Source organism: Falco cherrug, chromosome 6, assembly GCF_023634085.1.
Source record: "Falco cherrug isolate bFalChe1 chromosome 6, bFalChe1.pri, whole genome shotgun sequence".
Taxonomy (NCBI): domain Eukaryota; kingdom Metazoa; phylum Chordata; class Aves; order Falconiformes; family Falconidae; genus Falco; species Falco cherrug.
In genome coordinates this window covers 49646014-49667719 of record NC_073702.1, presented here as the reverse complement: position 1 = coordinate 49667719, position 21706 = coordinate 49646014, and the positions used below count along the sequence as shown (strand labels likewise).

At 43.8% G+C, this 21706-nt stretch overlaps 1 protein-coding gene across 1 annotated transcript in view; it reads right to left on the bottom strand.

The window, feature by feature from the left end:
- Positions 1-6198: 6198 nt before the first annotated feature.
- Positions 6199-21706, bottom strand: part of LOC129736351 (uncharacterized) — a 40673-nt gene continuing 25165 nt past the window's right edge. The window contains exon 4 of the mRNA XM_055714140.1: positions 6199-8893. Coding sequence (XP_055570115.1) covers positions 8798-8893 — 96 coding nt within the window. The 3' untranslated portion in view covers positions 6199-8797. The remainder of the gene's footprint in view (positions 8894-21706) is intronic.

Here is a 21706-nt window from a genome sequence, read left to right as displayed (position 1 = left end):
AATGCATGTAGTTAAGTCTGAATTCTATTTTTTTTCAAGATTTCTGGTTGAGGGTACTCAAAAAGTATTGAAAAGTGAGATGCTACTCACTTTGTTACTCCAGCAGGCTGTTCACTTATTTTGCTTCTTCATGTTGTTCATTCACAAATCAGAAACTGAAATGGTGCTTTTCTGTTAAGTTCATTTGTTCTCATGGACGGATTACATTTCTTACTGAATCCAGAGAGGTGTGAATCTTGATTTTGCTTTTCAGGATTAATACAAATGTTTTCTTTTCAATTTTGGTTGATTTAGGCTTGTATTTCTCCTGCTTCTGCACCTTGTGTTTTGCTTTGAGTTTCAGCATCAAAATGATCAAAGATTTCAAAATGAGAATCAGTGGAAAGTAGAGGTAACCTGGATTTCACATTGAATTGTAACTTGCATGTGATTTTCAGGCATTGTTCATCTCATTTTCACATAAAAGATGATCTGCAGACTGCCAATGGCTTAGAAGCCAGTCTGGAATAAGACCAAGAAAATTTGGCCCAAGCATAATTTTGGGGGGTTTTGTATATGTGTCCCATTGATACAAAACTAGAAAAGAAAGTCAGGCTCAGGAATGGCAAGACCTTACAACTCCCCTGGTATAGCAGGAGCTGCTCCAGGCATAGCAAACGCCCATGGCCATGAACATGCTGGCCATTGTAGGCACCCAGGTGGAAGAACCAGAAGTAGTTGGAATTTCCCCATTGTTCACCTCAAGTTGGCTCCCTCCAAGCCCCAGTGATACAATAGGTATGTTCCCAAACTTTTCATCATAGTGATGCCCTGTGAGTTTGTCATTCCTGTGTTGTACCTGCTTCCTAAGCAATAAGTAGAACTGCCAGTAACCACTAAATTAACCACGAACGGGAACATTTATGACAACACACCTGGACTTCACCCTCCAGGCAAAAGCAGTGTCAGGCAAAGTAAATCCTTCCAAGCGCAACTTTGCTGGCTGCGATTAAACTCCCCTGAGCACATTTGACCCTGTACTGTGGGAGAGTTATTTGCTGTCATGCCCTGTCCTTGTGCATGCACATCCACACACAGCAAAATAAAATGTTCTTCTGTGAAGTTTTGGCCACCTGTCAAAATCAAGATGCTAAATTTGAAACAAACATCTCCATATTAGCTGGTGATTGCCATATTGTTGCTACTAGCAACTGCTGCCTTGTTAGTGTTTTATATAAACACTCCACTTTTGTATTGCTATCCCATTTTAAAGCACAACTACCTTATGAGGATTTCAGAAAGCAAATGCTTCTTGTGGCGTGGGCTCTGCCTCCTGCCACAGGGCACCGCAAGGTCTCTACGCAAACAGAACCGCCACTACTGCTGTGGAGGGGACATGCGGAGAGTGGATGTGTGTTGCACCACAGTTGCTGTGGGGCAGGGCAAGCCGGCCTCAGGCACCAGCACTGACTGGCACAACTGGGGGGCACCGAGGGCTGCCCCGCCTGGAACTGGGGCAGCTAGTCCTTGCCTCTGCGTTTGCAAAAGCATGGTGACTCTTCCAGGCTGGTAATAAGAGAGGAATTCCCACCCTCCAGAGCAAGCAGGACCTGGGATAGCCTGCTAGCGAGAATGGGGTGGAGAAAAGAAAAATTGCTTTTGAGACTGAGTTCAGCTATATCAGCTCATTGCTGGAGAGGGCTTGGCTTGAAGACCAGGCTGTTCTGTTCAGGCCTGTGTTCCTGCAAGGTTGGCCGTTAATTACTGCTCCTGGCATGCAGACCAGGTGCTGTTATGACTGCGTTTGCTTATTCCACTCCTGTGTGCCTGCTCTGAACCCTGGTTTTGCTTTCAGATCTGTAGTGGCTGCACAGAGATGACAATGAGGAGTATGTAGAGAAGGTAGCCTGCATGCCACCATGTCCATTTCCCCATTCAGTTGTGTCTGAGGCTCAAACAGAAGACTTTGTTCTCCCTTTCCACTTCCTTCTAAAGGTTTGTTTGTGCTTTGTTTGAGCTTTACCTTTTCTCCCATTTATCATATGAGTATGTTTCTTTGGGATTTTTCTCTTTGAAAACAGTCACTGTGTGTGGTCTTGCAGTCATGAACGGCCTTATTAGCAAGAATGTTTGCAAGGGAGGATATATCTTTAACCAGGCCAACTGATGTAGGTGCAAAACCCTTCCCCAGGTCTGAAAAGAAGCGCCTGTCTTCAATCTAAGGACAAGTTGAGAAGAAATGCTCTGAATTTTGCTAGATACATTAATCAGTTACATGGTTACCTATTGAGATAAGATAGGCAACCCAGAAGAACCTCAGGAAGGGTCTTTTCAAAGAGAGATTGAATCCTTTTACCTTTAGGCACCATAAGATATCAAAATGCTAAGCCAAAAGATGTACAGTCCAGCCACTGCTATAACATTTGTGTAAGCCAAAAACCATATTGCTACAGAGCATCTTAGTATTGTTTGTGCAACACCATGAACAGATCCTGTCCTTGGGTAACTTAACTGAACTTAGTACTCAAAGTAAAAATGAACATTCATTTTCCTGTAAGTTATGCCGAACCTAAGATGCTGGTACATTTGCAAGGGGGTCCTACTTCCATTTGGTAGGTAACAAGGAAAGGTACCTATTCTTATTGAATTGTACACAGATCCCCAGAATGTATCTTTCAAACATAACCCCTTGGAATTATTATAGCTATAAGTTAGTCACCTCCAATGCTATACTCAGCAAAAAGATTTGCTAAACTCAGGCACTGAAATTCAACATATCACTGTAATTGACTCCTGCCTGTGCTGTATTAGGAGAGCCAGATGTGCTAGAAGAGGAGTCTGAGAGGCCTGTGCTACATTCTGGTGGTTGTCCCTCTCCCCGCATCATTTCTGTTTGCTTCCATAACCAAGCATTCCCACAGTTTTCTTTGGGTGAGAGTGTGCTGCAATGTAAGCCTGTCGTTAACTGTGAGACTGGCATGAATAAACAATGCAGATAATATTTCAGTACTGACCTTAAAGGAAAAATCCTAACAAAAATCGCAAGCATGGAAAAAGTCTAACGATTGAACAGGCTTACTCATCAAACCTACAGTGCTCAGTAATCCCCCTAATAAGGGAATTTTCAGACTAACCAAAACGTGTAATTGCATCTTTGTGCTGGGGTTTTGTGCGTTAACTCCAGGAGGTGCTTTGGGTTTGCCCTTTGATTTTTCACGCACCATCTGAAAGGTAGCTTGCCTTCTTTCTGCCTCAGTTTCTCATGAATAATGTGCTGAAAACAGAAGGTCACTGCACTGCATAAGGTGTTTTGATATCTTTTGGTGAGAAGTGGTACATGCAGGAGAACCCTGTGAAGAGTTTGGCAGTTGTTGCCTCTTCCATCTCCTATATGTGCCACATAGCAAAGAGAAGACCTTAATTTTAGCTTTAGTGGCAAATCTTTGACAAATGAAGGTATTTTAAATGCATCATCTGTGAGGACAGCATGTTATTTTCTGAGCATTACTTGTGTCCCTCAAGGTCTTTGCGGTTCTACTTACCACAGCAAAATGCGACAGTCACTTTCTGGCCAGACCAAATACTTGCTTATTTTAAGCATGCAGCTTATTATTGGGAGGAAATATGACCTTCTGAATGAAATAACCATTCAATATTGTAACTGAACTAACCATTTTATCTAGGTTCTGTAATAAAAATGTTTCGGAGCATGAACTGCCCTCCCTTTGCCTGACCTCTGAGAAGGGATGTGACGTGGGGACTCCAGCACAGTCACAGCAGCGGCTACCCTTTAAACATCAAGCAGATCATGGGAATGGTGTCTACAGGCTCTTTGAGGAGCTACTTCCTTCAAAGTGAGCTTGGGAAGGGACACATGGCATTGCAGTCATTGCAACCACTGTGTACCCTCAAGCTTCTAAAGAGGCTCGTAGCATCCTCAGCAAGACAGTTTGCAAGACCACTTAGCAAAAAGGGTCTATTTCTGCATGGGGTTGTGGGGCCTCCGTGGCACCTCCTCAGAAACCCCCAGCCCACAGCTCTCTAAGACACTGGTGTCTTTACTTCTCACACACAATATTCTTTGTCTTCTATTTTTTACTTTCCTATGTCAAATTCTTTACCTTTAGCCATGCAGAACTTTTACCAGATTTAAGTGGATTTAATCCTCCGTATGCTTTTAATCTTGGGCTCCTGGGCTCACAGGCAAGGCATATGTGATTGCACTTTTTTCCCCGGTGTTTTTTACTCCTCTATGACCCCCAGTAACTTCTGGTCTCTGCATTAATTTCAGTCACAACAGGCAAGTGAGCAACTCTTCCCGAAGCCAGTGAATTTCCTACAAGCATTTTGGAAATCAGTGAGTGGTGGGAGGTTTTTTACCTGAGAAAGAGTCATTGAACAATTTTGGGTGGCTAATCAGCATGTGTGCCACAGCCACCGTGCCCATAGCTCTGGGTGTGCCTGATGGAAATGGCATATAATCATGGTGGAGATCAAGCTCTTTGCAGGGAGGTGGATCAGGGCACAAAGGACACAGCCTGCAGGAAGTGTCACACGGCTGGTTCCACTCTTCCCAGAACAGTATGTTCAGATTTTCAGATAAGGCTTCGGTGACTACATTCACCTACATTCGATTTTGAGCTACAAAGATGAGGAAATGGAGGGTGTAAGGTGGTTAGATGGACAGCCCATTCTGTCTGTCAGCAAGGCCTGTGCCAAGGTGTGCCTCTGTCATCAAATACATCTCTGGTGGGCTGTTAAAATATACAAGAACTTCTTTTCAGTATACAAGAAGTGCTGAAGATAAGAGGTAGCAGCTGATTTTCAGAAAATTCCTATTTACTCTTCTTAAAAAAACACTGGGATGGTGACTGGAGGGATATATGTAAGGAGGTAGACTTCTTGCTCTTTATCCTAACGACAAGCCAGAGAACATCCCTTTTCATCAGTGTGACCAGTCTGGTCCCTTTCCTCTACTGTCATCATAAGCAAATGAAAATCAATAGCATTTGGGCTTATGTATCACTTCAGAGCTTGAAATTCCCCTCTTCCACTTTCAGTGCACTGGGGTACCTGGTCAAGAGACAAAGGCCCATTTTATACCCCAAAGATTACTTATTTTTAACGTGTGGGGAGAATACAATAACAACTAGTAATAATATTTTCTCTTTGGTCAACTAGTGATTTTTGCTTAATTTACCTTAGAGAATTTTGGCTGAGGTTTGGCCAGTACTCTGTGTAGATAAAGTGATTTTAATGAAACTAAGGAAAAAAGATGCCTGTGTTTCCCAGTTTAGTTTCTGAATGCTGAATTATGTTGTACTGATTGAAAAAACCCAAAACTTTCATCAACTTGAAAGTAGTTGCTTAATGTCTCACACAGCGGTAATCCTCTAAAAGGAAATTAAGGTCAGACACTGTGGTTGGTTTTTTCTCTTCCTTCTCTTTTTTCATTCTTTACTGTTGTTTAGCAGATCCTGGTTTTAGTTCCTCAAAACACAGTTTTTGTTGGTTCTCTTTTTCTTGATGTGTAAGATACCACTACTTTTGCAGAATGAGTTTTCCCGCCAAAAATGCCTTCCCTTGCAGTGGTTTGTGTGGCTGGTTCTGCGTCCGTGCAGGTATAACTGAAAAGGGCCCGATTCCTGCAGCCTGGCTCTCCATGCACCCCAGGTATAAAATGCCACTATTCTGATCTAGGTGTCATTCAACATTAAACAGCAATAAGTGACAACAAAAATGGGGGAAAAGTCCCAGGCTTTTGGTGTGGGATTGTGCCTTTATGAGAGAACATCTATAAAAGCCTGCTGTCAGGAAATAGCCTATTACTTTTAATAAAAACTTCTGTCCTCAGAACACAGAATTTAGACACCACAGACTCTTTCACAGTGATACATATGTATGAGGGCTACACTTTATATGGTCAAAGTACCACCCTAGTCTCTGTTCCTTAGAAGAGAAGAGGGATGGAAACAGCTTTTGCCCACTTATGGGGTTTTATCTTCTTTGCCGTGAGTTCTGTGCCGTTGCGGCAGAGGGAGGCCGGAGCAGGCCCCACTGACTGCGGGCAGCGCTGTGCTGGGGAGATACTGCCGAGCGCTCTGGTGAGGAAGTGGAGCCAAGGACCAGATCCTCAAAGATACTTCAGGATCTATTGCCTTTTTAATCACCTACCCACCCTGATTTTAAATAGGAGTTGGGAACAAGTGCCTTGGCAGATTTTGGATGAGGTGAGTGTCAGGGAGAGGGTGGGCAGGCTCTGGCAGTGTGAGGTGTAACTCCTTTCAGTCTGCTCTTCTTCATGACCGCTGTGCACTCAGCATAGCTGAGAGAAAACTACCCTGCGCCTGGCCAGTGGTTTTCATTGTGATCCCTTTTATTTTCAATACCAGCAAAAGGAGATACAGAGTCTACATGATGCATTCCCCAAATCATTTCTACAGAAAACAGATGGTAAAAGCATGACCTAGGCTGCACCTGATCGTTACAGAGGATGTGTTTAATATCAGGGTGCTTGCCTGGAATGCCAAGTCTGGGGACACAGAGAGAAAAGGGAAAGAGATCAGCATCTAAAATTTGATTTGAGTTGTCACAGAAATATTGCACAGGAATGCTGCAAAGCTGGAATTCAGGGACGAGTTGCTCTAAGTGGTACTTGAATCAAGTTTTAGTCCATGACTCATCTCTAAAAAAGTTAGTATGATTCAAAGATCTACTACCAGACAAAATTTTATGAAGGAAGAGATCTCACTGTGTCCCTAGTGGAATTCTGCTCTGAATGAACTCTGCCTTGGGCTAACTTATGGGGCCACAGCAAGTTGTTTCCTGTCGTGCAATTTGCTTTACTGCAACTGGGCACTGGATCACTGAGATCCTCTGGCACATCTTTACCATGATGCCATGCTGCACAAACCTTTAACAGGACGTTGACATGCTAACGATCTTGTGCATGGGCAGAAGCCATTCCTTCTCCACAAATCTGATGCATTAAAAGTGATATGCATCATGACAGGAAAATGAGGAAGGTTTCCTTTTCTTTAATAAGTAGTGTTATAATACAAAATGTAAAATATGAATCCTGCTAAGATCTTGCAAGAATTCAGGAGGTGTTTGGATGTGCCCCTAAGATATGCAAGAATAACAAAAGTGTAGAGAAAACCAAGAAACCATCCTATTATATCAGCTGATTGTGGGTGACAGCACTTGCACATGTCAGAACTGATTTGTACTACAGACTCCCTAGTTGTCACTGGGCTTTACCCCATTAATGCTGGCTAACCTGATTCCTGCTAACCAGCTGTCCTGCAGGAGAGTGTGTGCATGCTCACACTTCTCTCAACACCTCCAGGAATGGTTATGCTTCAACTTAAGAGCAGCTAGTAACAAATCTTCAATGTACCTGCTGACTGTAGCTCTCTGTAGAAGGGGGTAAAGATGTTTCAAGGGGGAATAGATTGTGGTCCCTGGTTTTGCTATATATGAATCTTAAAACCTTTCATCTGAAGGACCCGCAAACCTTCTCAGTGTCTTTGCTGGTCAGCATATGGAAAGCTACAGAATGATACAAATACCTTTGCATTATTTTCTTGAAGTCCGCTTGGCGTTTGGGGAGGTAGAAAGTACCAAACATTGTCAAAGACCTTCCCAAACTTGTGTTGCCTTGGGAACATGTTGTTGTTGTGTCCAAATAACAGCTAAAAGCAGGAACACTTAAGGCAAAGTTCCCATCAGTATGAATCCAGCAACAACAGCAGCCACCATGCTGAGAACATCTGACAGCTGTCAAATGGGCTGTAACAGAGCAGGGAGGAGGGAGATGGTTTAGTCTGTTGAACAGCTTCCACCTGTACCCTTGGCACATAGCTCCTGGGCCCATGAGAGGCGGGGCAGCAGCCGACAGAGATGCTGGGTGAGGAGTGGCTGACTCCTCAGATGCAAATATTGAGACAGCACTTGGTGCAAGCCACTGTGACTTATTTTTGGACTCAACCATTACAATGACAAAGGGTTCAAACCCTTCAGCTGGTGCATAGTGGGAAGGCTTGTGGCAAGGACATTTGGCTGACATCTTCAAGGAGACAAACATACCAAGTAATAATTACCAGAACGAAATATTTTTTTAATATCTATGTAGATACAGTATTCTTCTATTTTTCTCTCTCATTTTCTCCTTTCAGACCATGGTCTGATGGTAGGGTGGGGTAAGAAATGCAGTTTCTGGTGAAAGTTCAGATACCGGTGAAAGTTACATATGACAGGCAGAAGCTGGGTAGATGAAAGAGAGCGCTCAGTGAGGAGCAAGCAGCTCTGATCACTCCCATGTTACCCAACTAGTGCAGTGCCCATAGCTGAGGGCAGTGGTAAGCATGGAGGTCAGAGACGCCCATGGAAGGTGGACAGGAAAAGTGACAAGCAGAAAGAACCTGCCCTCCAGCTGCTCAGCTGTTTATACCTGGTTTTCCATTTGTTCTTCCTTTGGGAGACAGATCCAAAGCCACAGCAGAGACTGGCAAGAGGGAAGACAGGCTAGAAGAGGTCTGCAGGGTTTCTGTAGAGCCACTTGAAGACAGTGAGGAAAAGCTACGCATCATGCTTTCTTTGAACAAGAAGGACAGGGTTCTCCTGAAATGTAGCTGCAGGCTGTCTTTATCAGTTCTCACTCTTCTTTTTTTTTCTCCCGTTTGTGGACACTTTTATCCCAAATAGAAGAATGAGAATCTATGACTTTGGTGGGAATGCTGTCCAGTTATGGCCGTCTCCCTGGATTTGGCTTAAGCTGAGTTTGTTCCTTTTCTTCCATTCAGATTTATAAACATAGCTAATTCTCCTTGTCAGGGGCTTGGGAACCCCAGCTTTCAAACTCAGGCTCACTAACAACACGAGCAGGTGTCTTTGGCTTCCCTCTCATAAAGACCTGGGAAATTAAATTGAAGAAAAAAAGTTACCTTGATTGCCAAGTCAAGCTGGGAAGTGGCTGGGAAGTATCCACTTTATGGTTTGATGGGCAAACCTATGGTAGTTGCCTTGACTCCATGTGCTCTCATAATGTCTCTGGTCATATGACTACATAGATTTATTTTTTTTTCATAAGATCCACATGTCATTCTGGGTTTGAAATGAACGCATAAGGAGTGGGCTTAAGATAAATGTAAATAATATTCTCCTCTTTCTTATTTCAAACATTTTGAATGCATGTCATTGCAACCCATGTGATGTTTTCTAGCACATTTTTATTTCTGCATTGAGCTATGCAGCTACCACACAGTTTTCTGTGATTATGTTTCCCCTCCACACTGTTCAATATCTCTTGTCTTTGACCCATCCAACCTGATGTTTTTTTCCTGGAAATGGATTTCTCACTAGACAGATAACTTCCCTCATGATTTCATGGAATATGTTTCACAAGAGGGGAAAAAGGACAGTTACTTCTGCATTTTATGGAGATGTTTTTCTTAGAGGCTCAACATATCCATAAACAGACATCACAGAGAATGATGTTGCAATTAAAATCCACCCACTGAATTTAACTTTTGTTTTACTAGTTTGCAACAAAAGACAGGAAAGTGGCCCAATATTGGTAGGTCTGTGACTGACATTAACTGTCTGTCTAGCCTGATTTTCCTGCTGCTGTTTTTCTCAGTGCAGTTCTTTAATCTTCCCTTCCAGTGTCTTGGGAAATACTTTGGGAACATAGAGCGTTGTGCAATCTGAACAGAAATTTCTTTTGAAAATCTGTAAGACTCAGAAATTTTTCATGGGATGGGTAAAGTGTTTCTCACCCAGCTCATCATCCTGTATCTGAAAAGACTGGAAATTCCTTGTGGAAGAGGAACCAAGGAGGCCACAGAGATATGGGTTTGCGTGTCAGTCACCAAGGGCTAGCAAGCCTAAATCCCAACTCCCCTTCAGCTCTGAGCACAGACTGTAGGTTCCTCCTGGAGCACTGTTGGTGCTGCATGTGCCTGCACCAGCATTCCCACCCCAGGATGAAGGAGCTCTGCTCCTACATGGGATAGCCACATGACCGGGCTTTCCCTTTCCATTTTCCCATTCTTACTTCTGCTGAATGAAAGGCTGCTGTTCATCTGGAGTATCTTTGTACCCTTATAATGCCTGCCAGGGCTGCAGTGCCAGCATTCTTCTTCAGAGTAGTCATGGCAATGTGCAAGGGAGGTGACCAGGGCTTTTCCAAATCAGCATATTCCTCTCTTAGCTGGGGCAGAGACTGTGTAGGGTTGGTAACAGGATCTGACATGTCAGCACCTGGCCCTATCCTATCCTATCCTATCCTCTCCTATACTGTGGGGACTTCTTGTCAGTGAAAACAGTTTTGCCATCAAGCCACAGCTGATCTGTCATCTGGGCTCTGCTCTGACAGCCACAGATAGTTTCAGAGAGTCTCCCCAGCTTGCTACTGGGTAAAGGGTAGGTGATGGCCTCAAGTGCCTCTTACACCTGATCTCATGATACTTCAGAGGAGTGAGATGCCTCTTCTCGCTTGCTTATTCTGAAGCAAATGTGGAGCAGATAGTGGGGGGTCATCTCCCTGATCATACAGGAAGGGATGTTGGAGGCCAAGACCAGGGCCATGTCCCAGTGGTACAAAAAACACTTGCCCAAAAAGGAACTCTCCATTACTTCTGGGTATCTCTAACTAGAGGCTGCCATTCCACCAGGAACACACAGGTTGCAATGGACAAAGGAGATGAGGTGGAAAAGAGGCAGTGTTCTCTTTCTTTGGCAGATTAAAAGCAGAGAAATATAAAATGGCTAAAGCTTGTCTGGCACAAAGAAGCCAGAATGTGTCTTTACGGTAGTCCCTTTCAGTCCTGGATCTCTACATCTTGTCTAGTTGCCACTTACTGGTGAGTCCTGTCAAGAAATAAAAGAACTCAGTTGGTGGTCTGGATTTTTTACAGGCCATCTACTTCTTCCAGAGCTATCACAGCCTGCAATTCAGGATTGCTAACAGGAATAGTGCTTACTGGTGTTTAACTGGGTTTAGACAACTCTTAGGTGAAAGTAAATCTGTGGTGTCCTGTGACCAAGAGTGACCTCATTCCTCTTGGTAGGAGTACACAAAGGACGCACCCTGCACATATGTCCTTCTCGTTCCATGTGTCCACACATGCACACCTCTCAGCACACTCCCTCCTGCAAACCTGGCCTCACTGTTGTGGTGCTGCATGTTTACTGCATGATCTGTTGACAAAGGGGAGAAGATCAATTCAAAACAATGTGGTCATGGTCTAAATACAAGGTGGTGCCTCTTCTTTCACTTCCCACATTCTGACACAAGCCTAAGCTAGCCCACATAAGATGGCAGATGAATGCTATGGCATACAACCGCACAGCTATGTGAAATGTCACCAAAATTCACCAGAAAGTGGCAACAGGGAAGCTGGTGGGCCACACAAGGATAAGAGAACTACTGCATCTGAAGATGAATACTTCCTTCTCTTCTTCACACCTGAACGCTGCCTGCTTGCTGTACACAACCCACAGCTCACCAAAATCCAGCCTGTGTGTCAGGCAGAAGTTTGTGCCACAGCTGCGGAGGGGTGCAGCAGGGACTAACTTCTAGGTTGCCTTCTTAGAACAACCATGGGAACTATCTCCGGGAGAGTCATTTCACCAAGTCAGAGCCTTGGGAATGAAGGCCCAGAGTCTCAGATGGCAGAAATCAGCAGCAGTCACTGCTGTGGCGACATGTTGACTGGCACTGCCAGAGATTCTGACCTATGACAAATGTCTCTATTTTTTCCCTCCGTCCCGCCATTTACACTAGCATTGGTACTCCAACACTGAAATCACAAAATCATGAGACAAACATACTTTTATTTTTTTGGGACGATGGCTATAATCAGTTTTGCATGTGGCAACACTAGGGGTTTGCTGAAGGAGCACAGACTGAACCCTCATTGCTCAAGGTGCTGTTCAAACACAGCACAAAATAACAGCTTTCACCCAAAGAGGATGCAGTCAAAAGCTGAGACTGAGTGGACACAGCCAGTCCAAGGGGGCATCACAAGGAACTGGTGAGACATGCCTGTCAGTGCAGTGGGCATAACACCCACTGGCTGTTTTCTCTGTCTAAACTGACACATCTACATCCAAGCTAGTCATCTAGACTCTCTCCATAGTCCGGAGAGAGAGCAAGGCTTGTCTACATGGAGAGGAATCCTGTCCTACAGTAGGAACCTAAGACAGCTCAGAGAGCTTCTGCAACTGGAACCACCACTTTCTCCCTGTTGACTATAAAGGAGCTTAAACCACAGGCTCAGATGTTTGCTGTTTCCCACAACACTATATGCATGTGGTAAACACATAGTACATACTGAGTAGCATACACAACATGAATGGTAGCACGTTTCCTTCAGTGTAAGAGGAAAACTGGAGGGAGTGTATTTTCCAGATGAAGAAATAAAATGAGATGGAATAAAAACTTCTTCTTGCTCTTCTTCATAGAAAAATGCTCCTTTCAGTTCTTGATAAAGACATTCTCCTTGTGCAGCTCTTAGGAAATAACATCACCGTTTTCCTTCTGCCTATACAGCTCGCATAACAGTAGCACCTTGCTCTTAAACTCTTCTCCCCAGCAATAGCTCTCACTCTGCTCTTTTATGCTCTTTGCTCACCTAAGACCCTTCCAGCAGCATGGGTTTGTACCATTCCCATGCCTCCTTTATGACAGAAGCAGCCTGGGATTCCCACATCTGATTTCTCCTGACCGTTTTGTAACAGCTGCTTCAAGCTCCCATCATGCCACCTGGGGATGCTCTGAGTTGTGTTCTCCCCTGCTTTGCCTAGGGCATGGTGAGTGCAAAACACTCCCAGGCCCAGGCAGCAGTTGGGTTTATGCCTCCAGTTTGACCAAGCAGAAGGCAGAAAGGTAAAAAAGGAATGAGATCAGAGGCAGGTCTGCAGCTGTGGTGGCATGTGTCAGGAAGAGGCTCCTGCGAAGGCTGCGGAATAGTGGTGCTTGTAAGAGGACGTTTCAGCCCACTGTGCATTCAGAAAACAATTGCTGGTGACATTTCTTCATGCCCTCCTTGTCCACAGAGAGAAACTGGCAGGTTCTGAGGTATTATGCTTTTTGTTTGCATGTGGGAGGGTGATAAACTAGAAGCGGGGTCTACTTCCCTGAGCCGAAATAAGCAAGCAAGCAGGGAAAACCCAGTCCCTTTAATCTGACCAAGTATAATAATTTTTAGACTTTAAACAATCTACACTGGATTATGGAAAGGTAGAAGTTTTCCCACTCTCACCTCACAGAGATTGGGGGCCTTTGCTTGTCTCTCTCTTTAGCCCTGCTAATGACTCTTGAGAACAAGGATTTAAGAATACATAATGGTACAAAATGGGGAAGACAGATAGCCTTCCACAAGGGCCACAGCAGCTGATCTGCTGAGTAACTGTCTAAAAGGCACATCAGAGAGATTTTCTCTGCAAAGACGGTTCATGTGACTGACAGTATCACATGATCCATGGCAGCTGGCTGGTATCTTGCCTCAGTGCCTAGTGGCTTGTTGTGCAAGCATAAAAGTTTTCTACAATTCAGACATGCTTAGTTTCTTTTAAAGGAGGTCTTAATTTTGTTGTCAGTCAAGTGACTTGGCTTCACTTGTGTCATTCTTTTGAAAGTGACTGCATGTCTTTTGCTGAGTTGCTCATTCCCATGACCAGAATTCCCCATTTTCTGGGACATGTTGGTCATCGTTGCCCCACTAGGTCTTCTCTCAGTGCTGAGATGACATTACTTGTGTCATCCCCGCAGTAGCTGAGTACTTAGTGATTACAAACCACAGTATATTTGAAAAAGTCAGAGGTGGGGTTTCAGATTGTCTGGTAACACAGAGGAAAGCCTACAGTTGTCACATTCATGCTTCAACAACTAGCATTCAGCCAGGAAATCTCTTCTCTTGGATCCCTGAGAAACTCTTATTTGTCACCACCTTTGGGTGACTTCAAGCTATTTTTTCATATTTTTCACTTGGAAGTTTTAACATTTCACACATGACTTCAAGCCTTTGCAGTCCTTCAGAGACCAGAATACACATGAGAAAACCTGTGTCCATTAGCCCAGATACAAATAAAATTTGTGACATGCCACTGACACTCACGCCTGTTGCACTTTAAATAGGCTGAACACCATTTGCATTTATCAGCCTGAGTCACTGGGGCACTTTATCTGTCTTGACATGTTCCTGAGGTACCTCAGCATGCCCTCAGATGAGAGCCTCAGTTGGCTGCAAGGTTAGAACAGCAGCACCTCTGCCATCCTCCCCACCTGCAGGACAAAAGACTGATGGAGAAGACAGGCTTTGCAAGGTGAGGAAAAGCCATGCCTGAGGTGGCCTCATTCTTCTTCAGGTCTCCTCAAATGCTGGCTGGTCCCTGGGACCACTGCTAGCCAGCTCACAGACCTCTCAGTGCTTCTTGTCTCTGCCATATGTGGCATCTTATCATGGGTTCTCGTGACAGAGATACCTTGGAGGCAGAGCAGAGGAGGTTAGCCAAACAAATCTTTCCAGAGTATGAAACTTAACAGGACTAAGAGTCTTTTGCAAGTATTTTCTAACCTGGAAGCTGTTGCAGGCAGGTCCCAAACCTCAGGGCCAGGAGGAAGGTCAGGGAGCTCTAACTGGTTCTCCACACACCACCTGTCCTCTCAGCCTGTGCACTCTGTTCTGGGAAGGAGCTGAAATCAGACGGTGCTCCCAGACTTGGGAAGGTCTTCCAGGGCTATCAGATGACACTGGATATACAGCCAGTGTTACAGACAACATCCCAGCCACTGCTCTGAACTGATGGTGATAAAGCAGGATTCTGCTTTTGAAGTGAGTCACTATATTTCACTAAACAAGCTATTTTTAGTCCATTTAGTTATTCCAAATTGAACAAGAAAACTTGAATTTTGGGGAGGCTGGCCAGAGGCTCAGAGCTATCTGAGCATTATTTTGTGTCCTTATAAAAATGCATTGTATAAAGAAAAGACAAGAAGATCCATCCCACTAAATGCATAGTTACATATACAGACATCCATATACGCAGACAGGCAGCATTTGTGTGCTTGCACAATTCTGTCATTTTTACTTGGAAAAAAATCAGACACCTGGGGCAGATTTGCAGACTGAATTTATAATTTGCATCCATAATGGTTCTGGTACATATACAATGCCCATGTAAGGGGCTGCCCTGCCCTTTCTCCATGCTGATTGCGGTGAGGTGTCTACAAAGCAAATCCCCAAGCAACAAGCTCAAACAACCTGAAGGCTTCTGTGGTGTAGGCTGGTCTTGAGAGTTTGTGGTTCTCTGAACAGCCACGCATAGTCCCCTTACTTTGTACTTAAAATATACTCAAGGATGGGAAAGCCCCAAAAAATCTGGATGGCAGAAGCACTCAATAAGAATGGCAAACCTTGTGAATGAGGCTTATCACTTTTATTAGCTCTGGAAGTCTTACCAGCTTTCTTCTACTTCCTGATTTTAGAAACAATTTGGGGAACATCCTTTCCTGTGCTATTCTGGAACTTCTGCTTGTAGTTGCAATTGAAACCAAGATCTGTGAAGACCTGTGGTGGTGGGAAGCCCCTACAGATGACCACAGCTACCTCCATATCCAAATACTCAGCAGCTCATGGAAGCCTTGAACAGAGCTGAATTTTCAGCTTCAGCCATCTCACTGAGGAAAAACAGTGTACATATAACATAGTAACATAGGCATTAGCAGGTTGGATCAGGCTCACGAGCCGCCTAATCCAGGTTTCTATCTCTAATGCCAAAGGATGCCACTTGCTTCAGAAATGGTTGCAATTGTAATGCCTTTATAAGAAGGTTTTTCTTCCGAGCCCCTAGTTTATTAATTTTATTTCTTCTTCAGAAAAAAATATAGAAGAGGGCTGATTTAGGTCCTTATTTCATTAGAAACTGTTTCCCTAAAAAAAGCAGGACTAACACACTGGTAACCATTTCAGTTTTACCAGTACTTCACCTTCTGTCCCCATGGGCAGAAAAGCAGTGTTCAAAGGAAAGATTACTGGTAAGAATCCAGAGTGTTCTTCTGGGGCATCTTCTACCCTCCAAAATAGCATCAATTAACAAATGTTTGTCTAATCCATGCAAGCTGCGACACATATGGTGCCCTTTTGCATTAAGTTGTAGCAGCAGAACTCTGAGCTTGCTGTCCTTGAAGGGAAAAGAGCCTTTCTCTCTGCTGGAGCCTATGCTTTTCATGTCACTCAGTTCTCTCGGTCATATCCAGAGAGACCCTTATCTTGGTTTTTCCTTGTAAAGCACCATACAGTCATGTTAAAGAATGACTAAAAAAGTGAATTGATGTCTTCTGCTATTGCTTTAGTCTTTTCACGCAACATAAGGAAGACGAAAAATGCTTGAATGGGTTTATACTCAAAATTCTGGATTTAATTTCTCTTTTTTCCAGGAAGAGTCCTTAAAGTTATACTTTTTTAATGGTCTGCTAAAGAAGGTAGATGAAAATGTTTCCATTAAAGGTGCAGTCTTTCTTCTCCTTTAAGTGTCAGCTGCTGAGTTACCATTTACCTTCCTTTGTCACCCAAGAAGGGGCCAAGAAAAACAAAGACAAGATTTACAATTGCCAGTAACTTTACCAGTAAAAAACAAAAAAACAAAACAAAGCAAAAAAACACTCCAAAGAACCAGGAAGGATTGTTGTTTTTCTGTGTGCTTTTCAGCAGAAAAAGAAGCCCAGATCTGCACTGTAGGATCACAAAAGTGACGCAGCAAATCAATTTTAAGAATTCTGCCTATAGGTATTATGTAGGGGAATTTCTGCTGGGAAGTGTATCTAATACAATAACTGAAACTTTTTTAAGTACCCCAAACAATGGAAATTAAAAACTACATCTGAACTGACTGTGAGAAGAAATTAGATAGGAATACATTTAGATCTTTCTGTTCTTTTTCAGTCAGCTCTCTCTGATAAGTCACTTCTCAGCAGAAATGAGTACCATTGATGGGAAACACAAGATGCACTTTGTCCATCAGTATGACAATATATTGCAATTGAGGCTGCATCAGGAGGTGTAGCCTATTATTTCCCAGACCTTCAGACTGATATATTAAGTTCCCCCCTGAGTAATTTAAGAAGTGTGGGCTTTATGAAGAAGTGCTAACTTGTTTGAATGTAGGAGGAAAGCAAAAAGTCAATGAAATGTGGTAGGCTGGCTGACCTGTGCATGGGCTGAATGTTTTGCCTGTGTGAAGAGAAAGACTGTCCAGGGGTGTTTGCAGTTTAAGACTGTAGCAGACACTCTTTCGGGAAAGCTGGTATGTTTTCTCCCCCACTAGGATTTAGAGCTTGGGCTGTTAATTTTACCTGAGGAGAGGGTCTTTCTAAGAACAAAAGCAAAGCCTTTGGGCCCTGCAGCACAGAGTCCCTTCCTCCAGTGCTGCCAGGAAAAAGAACATTAGTCTGATTTGTGGTGCATTTCCAAATACATGGCACAATTACCTGGATGGGATGCAGGAGGAGAATGTGATCATTTTTACTACGTGTATGAGCCACACAGAGTTTAGACGCATGCATGCAGAACAGCTGCAGGAAAAAAACCCAACCCCAAAATCCAGCTGAAAACCAAACACCAGATACCAGGGTACACCATACTTCAAAAGCTATTCTGTGCCTGCTGGGGTCCAGAAAACTTTTCCTTCTATTGCTACAAGAGAGCTGTCTGGTCCACTGGGCAAAAGCTTTGCTAAAAGTCAAAGCCAGCTCTATTTACATCCTAGATTGCAATGCATCCAGCTGGCATTTGTTGAGAGTGGCAGCATTTTCTGAATAACAGCCTACACAATGTAGGAGATTTCTGATGCATTTTTGTGAGAATAACGGGCTTAAAAAGCATTGCTCCCCTCAGGGTGCCTAGCCTCCTTCATTTTCCTCTAGCTGTGAAGCTTAAAAAACACAAGAGCTGGGACCCTGAAATGAGCACCTTACCCAGCAGAGTCTAGGGGAACATTTATGATCTGTGAAGCTGATGAAATGTATTTAAAAGATGGACCTAACTTTTTCTGCGATGTGGACTTCCCTGTAGCTGTGCTAGCAGTCCCCCTCAGACCAAGCTTGCCCAGGGAATTTCCCTTTCTGCCTTTAGTATCCTCCTGATTTATTATATTTCAAAGCTTCTTTAAAACAAACAGAGCTGCTGTCTCTCTCACCTCCACTTGTTTTGAAGGACCTGCTCATTAGATAGCATCTGAACCACAAACTGTCTTACCAAGATCAGAATGGAGAAGCCCAACCAGAAAAGTGGCGCTGGAGGCAGGAGAGCTGCCCCCGGCTGACCGCCGGCGTGAAAGGGTGGGTGGTGGACATCAACGGCTTCCTCAAGCACAGGCTTTGTGCAGGTGACTCTCCTGAAGCAAAAGCTTGTGCCCTTTATATATAAATCGGGAAACATCAGATGGCTGATTTGAAAACCAGTGACGAATGCTTAAATGCTAGAAAAACAGTCAATTGTTTTGTATAAAGAAAGGTTACTGTGTCAGTGTGTTCTATATAGAGAGCCTGGGTTTGGGCTCTGGGGGTGGGCACGCTTGATCGACTCTGATGTTGTTGATCTAGCCATTAGCAGGATTATTATGAACCTTGCTTATTATAGTGCCACGCCTGGGGCTCAACCAAATCAGGGCACCACAGCTGAGAGAGGGACCAGGTTTCTGCCTGAGCAGGTTGTAGCCTGGGCACAGCAGGTACCTGGGGTCCATGCAAGGAAGTTACCAGTTTGAAGGGATCTGGTACCTGCTACCACTTTCCTGGGGCATCTTTTAATGAACTAAGCATAATAGCCTGGAGGTCTGCGTAAGTAGGCTCTCGGAAGTTAGCATGGGGGTGGGTTTCCCTGGGGGGAGGACAGGGGCAGTGGCATGCCCATTATGCAGGGTCGGGGTTAGGGAGCAGGGTGCTGCCCGACTCTGCTGCCCCCCAAGCCAGCTCCACGGTGAGCCCCTGTCAGGGTCAAAGTGGTAAATTTCCTGAGGAAAAATAGCTTAGATTTCTGTCTGTGCAGAATGAAGGGAAGACTGAAACTGTTTTGGAAATGATTTCTGCATCATGAAAAATTTAACTGAATATAAAATGCTACTGAAAAAGTAAGGTTTCCTCGGCTGAAAACCAACTATTTGAAATGTGAGTCAGCTTCTTGCGTTTCTTCCACTTTCAGCAAGAAAGTCCCCAGCAGCCTGCCAAAAATAAGATTTTGAGCAGCTGTTCTTGAGAAATCAAGCCCCTTTCAAATTTCTTTTTCAAGCCAGCACGAAAAAGACCTGTTTATTTTCTCTGGTGTAGGTCAGTAAAAGTGGAGTCGCAGATTTACCCGTCTCGCCCGTCTCCAAGCACAGCCCGATTTTTGCTTTTGGTTTGGCTCTTAGTTCACTCATGCAGAAGTTGAACTTTGAGGAAATCCCCAAAGACAAAGCCTGGCCACAGTACTACAGTTAGTCAGGTGCAGGATTTTCCCGTCATTTGTTTATAACTGACTGGAGAGTTTCTTGGGTTTTTTTTGTTATTTTTCAAAAAATACTTAAGGTAGGGGAGTTTCAGGGATTATTTTTGGAGCTATTATATATTTTTTCATATCATGTATTTCATATATGATATGAAAAAAAGAGAAGTATAAGAAGTAAGAAAATCCATTTGACTTGATATTTGTGAGGCATAATCTGTGTACACGTTTTCTTGTGTAGAAGTAGGGTTACTGCTGCTGTTAGCCAAGGGGAGATGGATGCTCATGGCTGGGTTTCTGGGAGGCTGCGATCGAGGGCCACCACGGGGTCAACTTTACAACTGCAGATAAGAGCAAAGTGTGGCTGGCTGTAGTTAAATATTGCTGCTTGCCCAAGAAAGGGAGGAGTTGTCTCTTTAAATGCCTCTGGATGTGTTTGGGCCCTTTTAGCTGCTTATTCTTTTCCTGTCTTGCAGCTGAACCCTTATTTTTGCAATGAAGCAGTGGAACTGGCACATCAGAGATATGATGTGAGCCAGAAGGGCCAAGAGTGAGACCTGGCCTTGGCCTTGCAGAGGATGTGAACAGCACTTTGGTGAGGCTGATGGAAACTGTGCTCACGTGAGGACTGCAGGATGAGGGAACGTCAAGCAGAAAAGTGATTTTTTCTTTTTTCCACAGGAAAACAGGTAACATGGACACATAGGTTCATCCACAAAGCCAGGAGAGTCCATGAAATCACCTAGTCTGCTTGCATGTCCACAATGGAATTTCAGCTGGTTAGTTTTGGAGTGAGCCCAGTCAGCAATGCATGCTTGACTACAATACTTCTGCTCTTAGTTAACACATACACCACCACCACCCAAAAAGCTTTTCCTTTCAAATTGGAGATCTCAGCAGAGAGATCACCATTTAGCTTGATATTTTCTTCACCATGGTTCAAATGTTCATAATGACTTTACTAACAATGTGGTTATTTCCACATTTTATTTTTCTCAGCTTGTACCGCTACCACTTCTCCTAATGTCTATTTCTTCTACTTTCAAGAGCCTCTTGTGGCAGCTCTACATTTCCTCTACATGAATGAATCCACACCCATACTCTGAGTCATCTCCTAATCTTCCCTGTAGTAATTTATCTGGGCTGATATCCTTCAGATTTGCGCTGTAGAGCTTTCTCAAACCCTGCAGCAGTTTTTATGGGACCTTTCTGCAGTTTTGTCAACTTTCCAGATCCTTTAAAAAATACAGACAACAGTGTGTTGGAAGTCCTTCAGTTTCATTGTTTCAAACACCCTTCTAAGGCAAAATTAATCTCCTTACTTCTGCTAATTGTTTTTGATATACCCAAAGGTCACACCAAGATCTGAGTGTATAAAAGCTTCCTTACAAGTGGTTGTCTTGCCAATAAACAGCTGAAAGAGGCTTTAAAACAAGCCAACTGTCCCAGCTTCCATCATCTACCTGAATTAGTGAGACATGGAAATCTCCTGGATATAGTTACACAGTGTACAGATCGACTCACAGAGGAGATGAGTCATTTTGATCAAGAACATTTTGAAGAAGTAAAGGACTTGCATACAGTTGATACACAGAGAGGACAGGGCTAAGGCATCCTCCTGGATGAGTTTTGTGGGGTCAGGCTGAGTACAAGAGGCTTACAAAAACAATAGTTGGCAATATTTATATTATTTTTCTCGATTATATTGTTCAGTAAGAAATAGATGCAATGAGTTTGACTAAATCCCTCCTCCTGCCCAGAGGTGGGCAACACAGTGGGACTTCATTTTGACCTTAAAGCAAATGGCATTTTGCTTTGATGGCTATAACTGATTTGAAATGAAATTGCCCATCCACTGATGGACAAGGGTTGCATGGAAAGCACCAAGGAGGCGCTTTATCCTCCAGTGGGAGCTCCTCAGTTCCCTTGCTTTTCACTGGTTATGAGAAATCTCAGAGAATGCCATTTCTTTCATATGCAAAACCAGAAGCATTGCCTCAGGCTGCAGATTAATGGGGCTAATTTCCACAGCCAGGTCTCTTCTCGTTAATCCACCAATACGTGTGGAGCAGGGGAACCACTGTGACTGTGCCGCAGCCCTGGTTTTCTCAGTGCCTGAGTTTTGAAATATGTAATGGGAAGCTAGGAACTTGCCACTTAGCTTCTCAGCAGTGGACAGTGATATGTGACTGCTGCCTGGGACAAGAGAGGAGGCAAGGTTAGTGGCTGAGGATTGATGT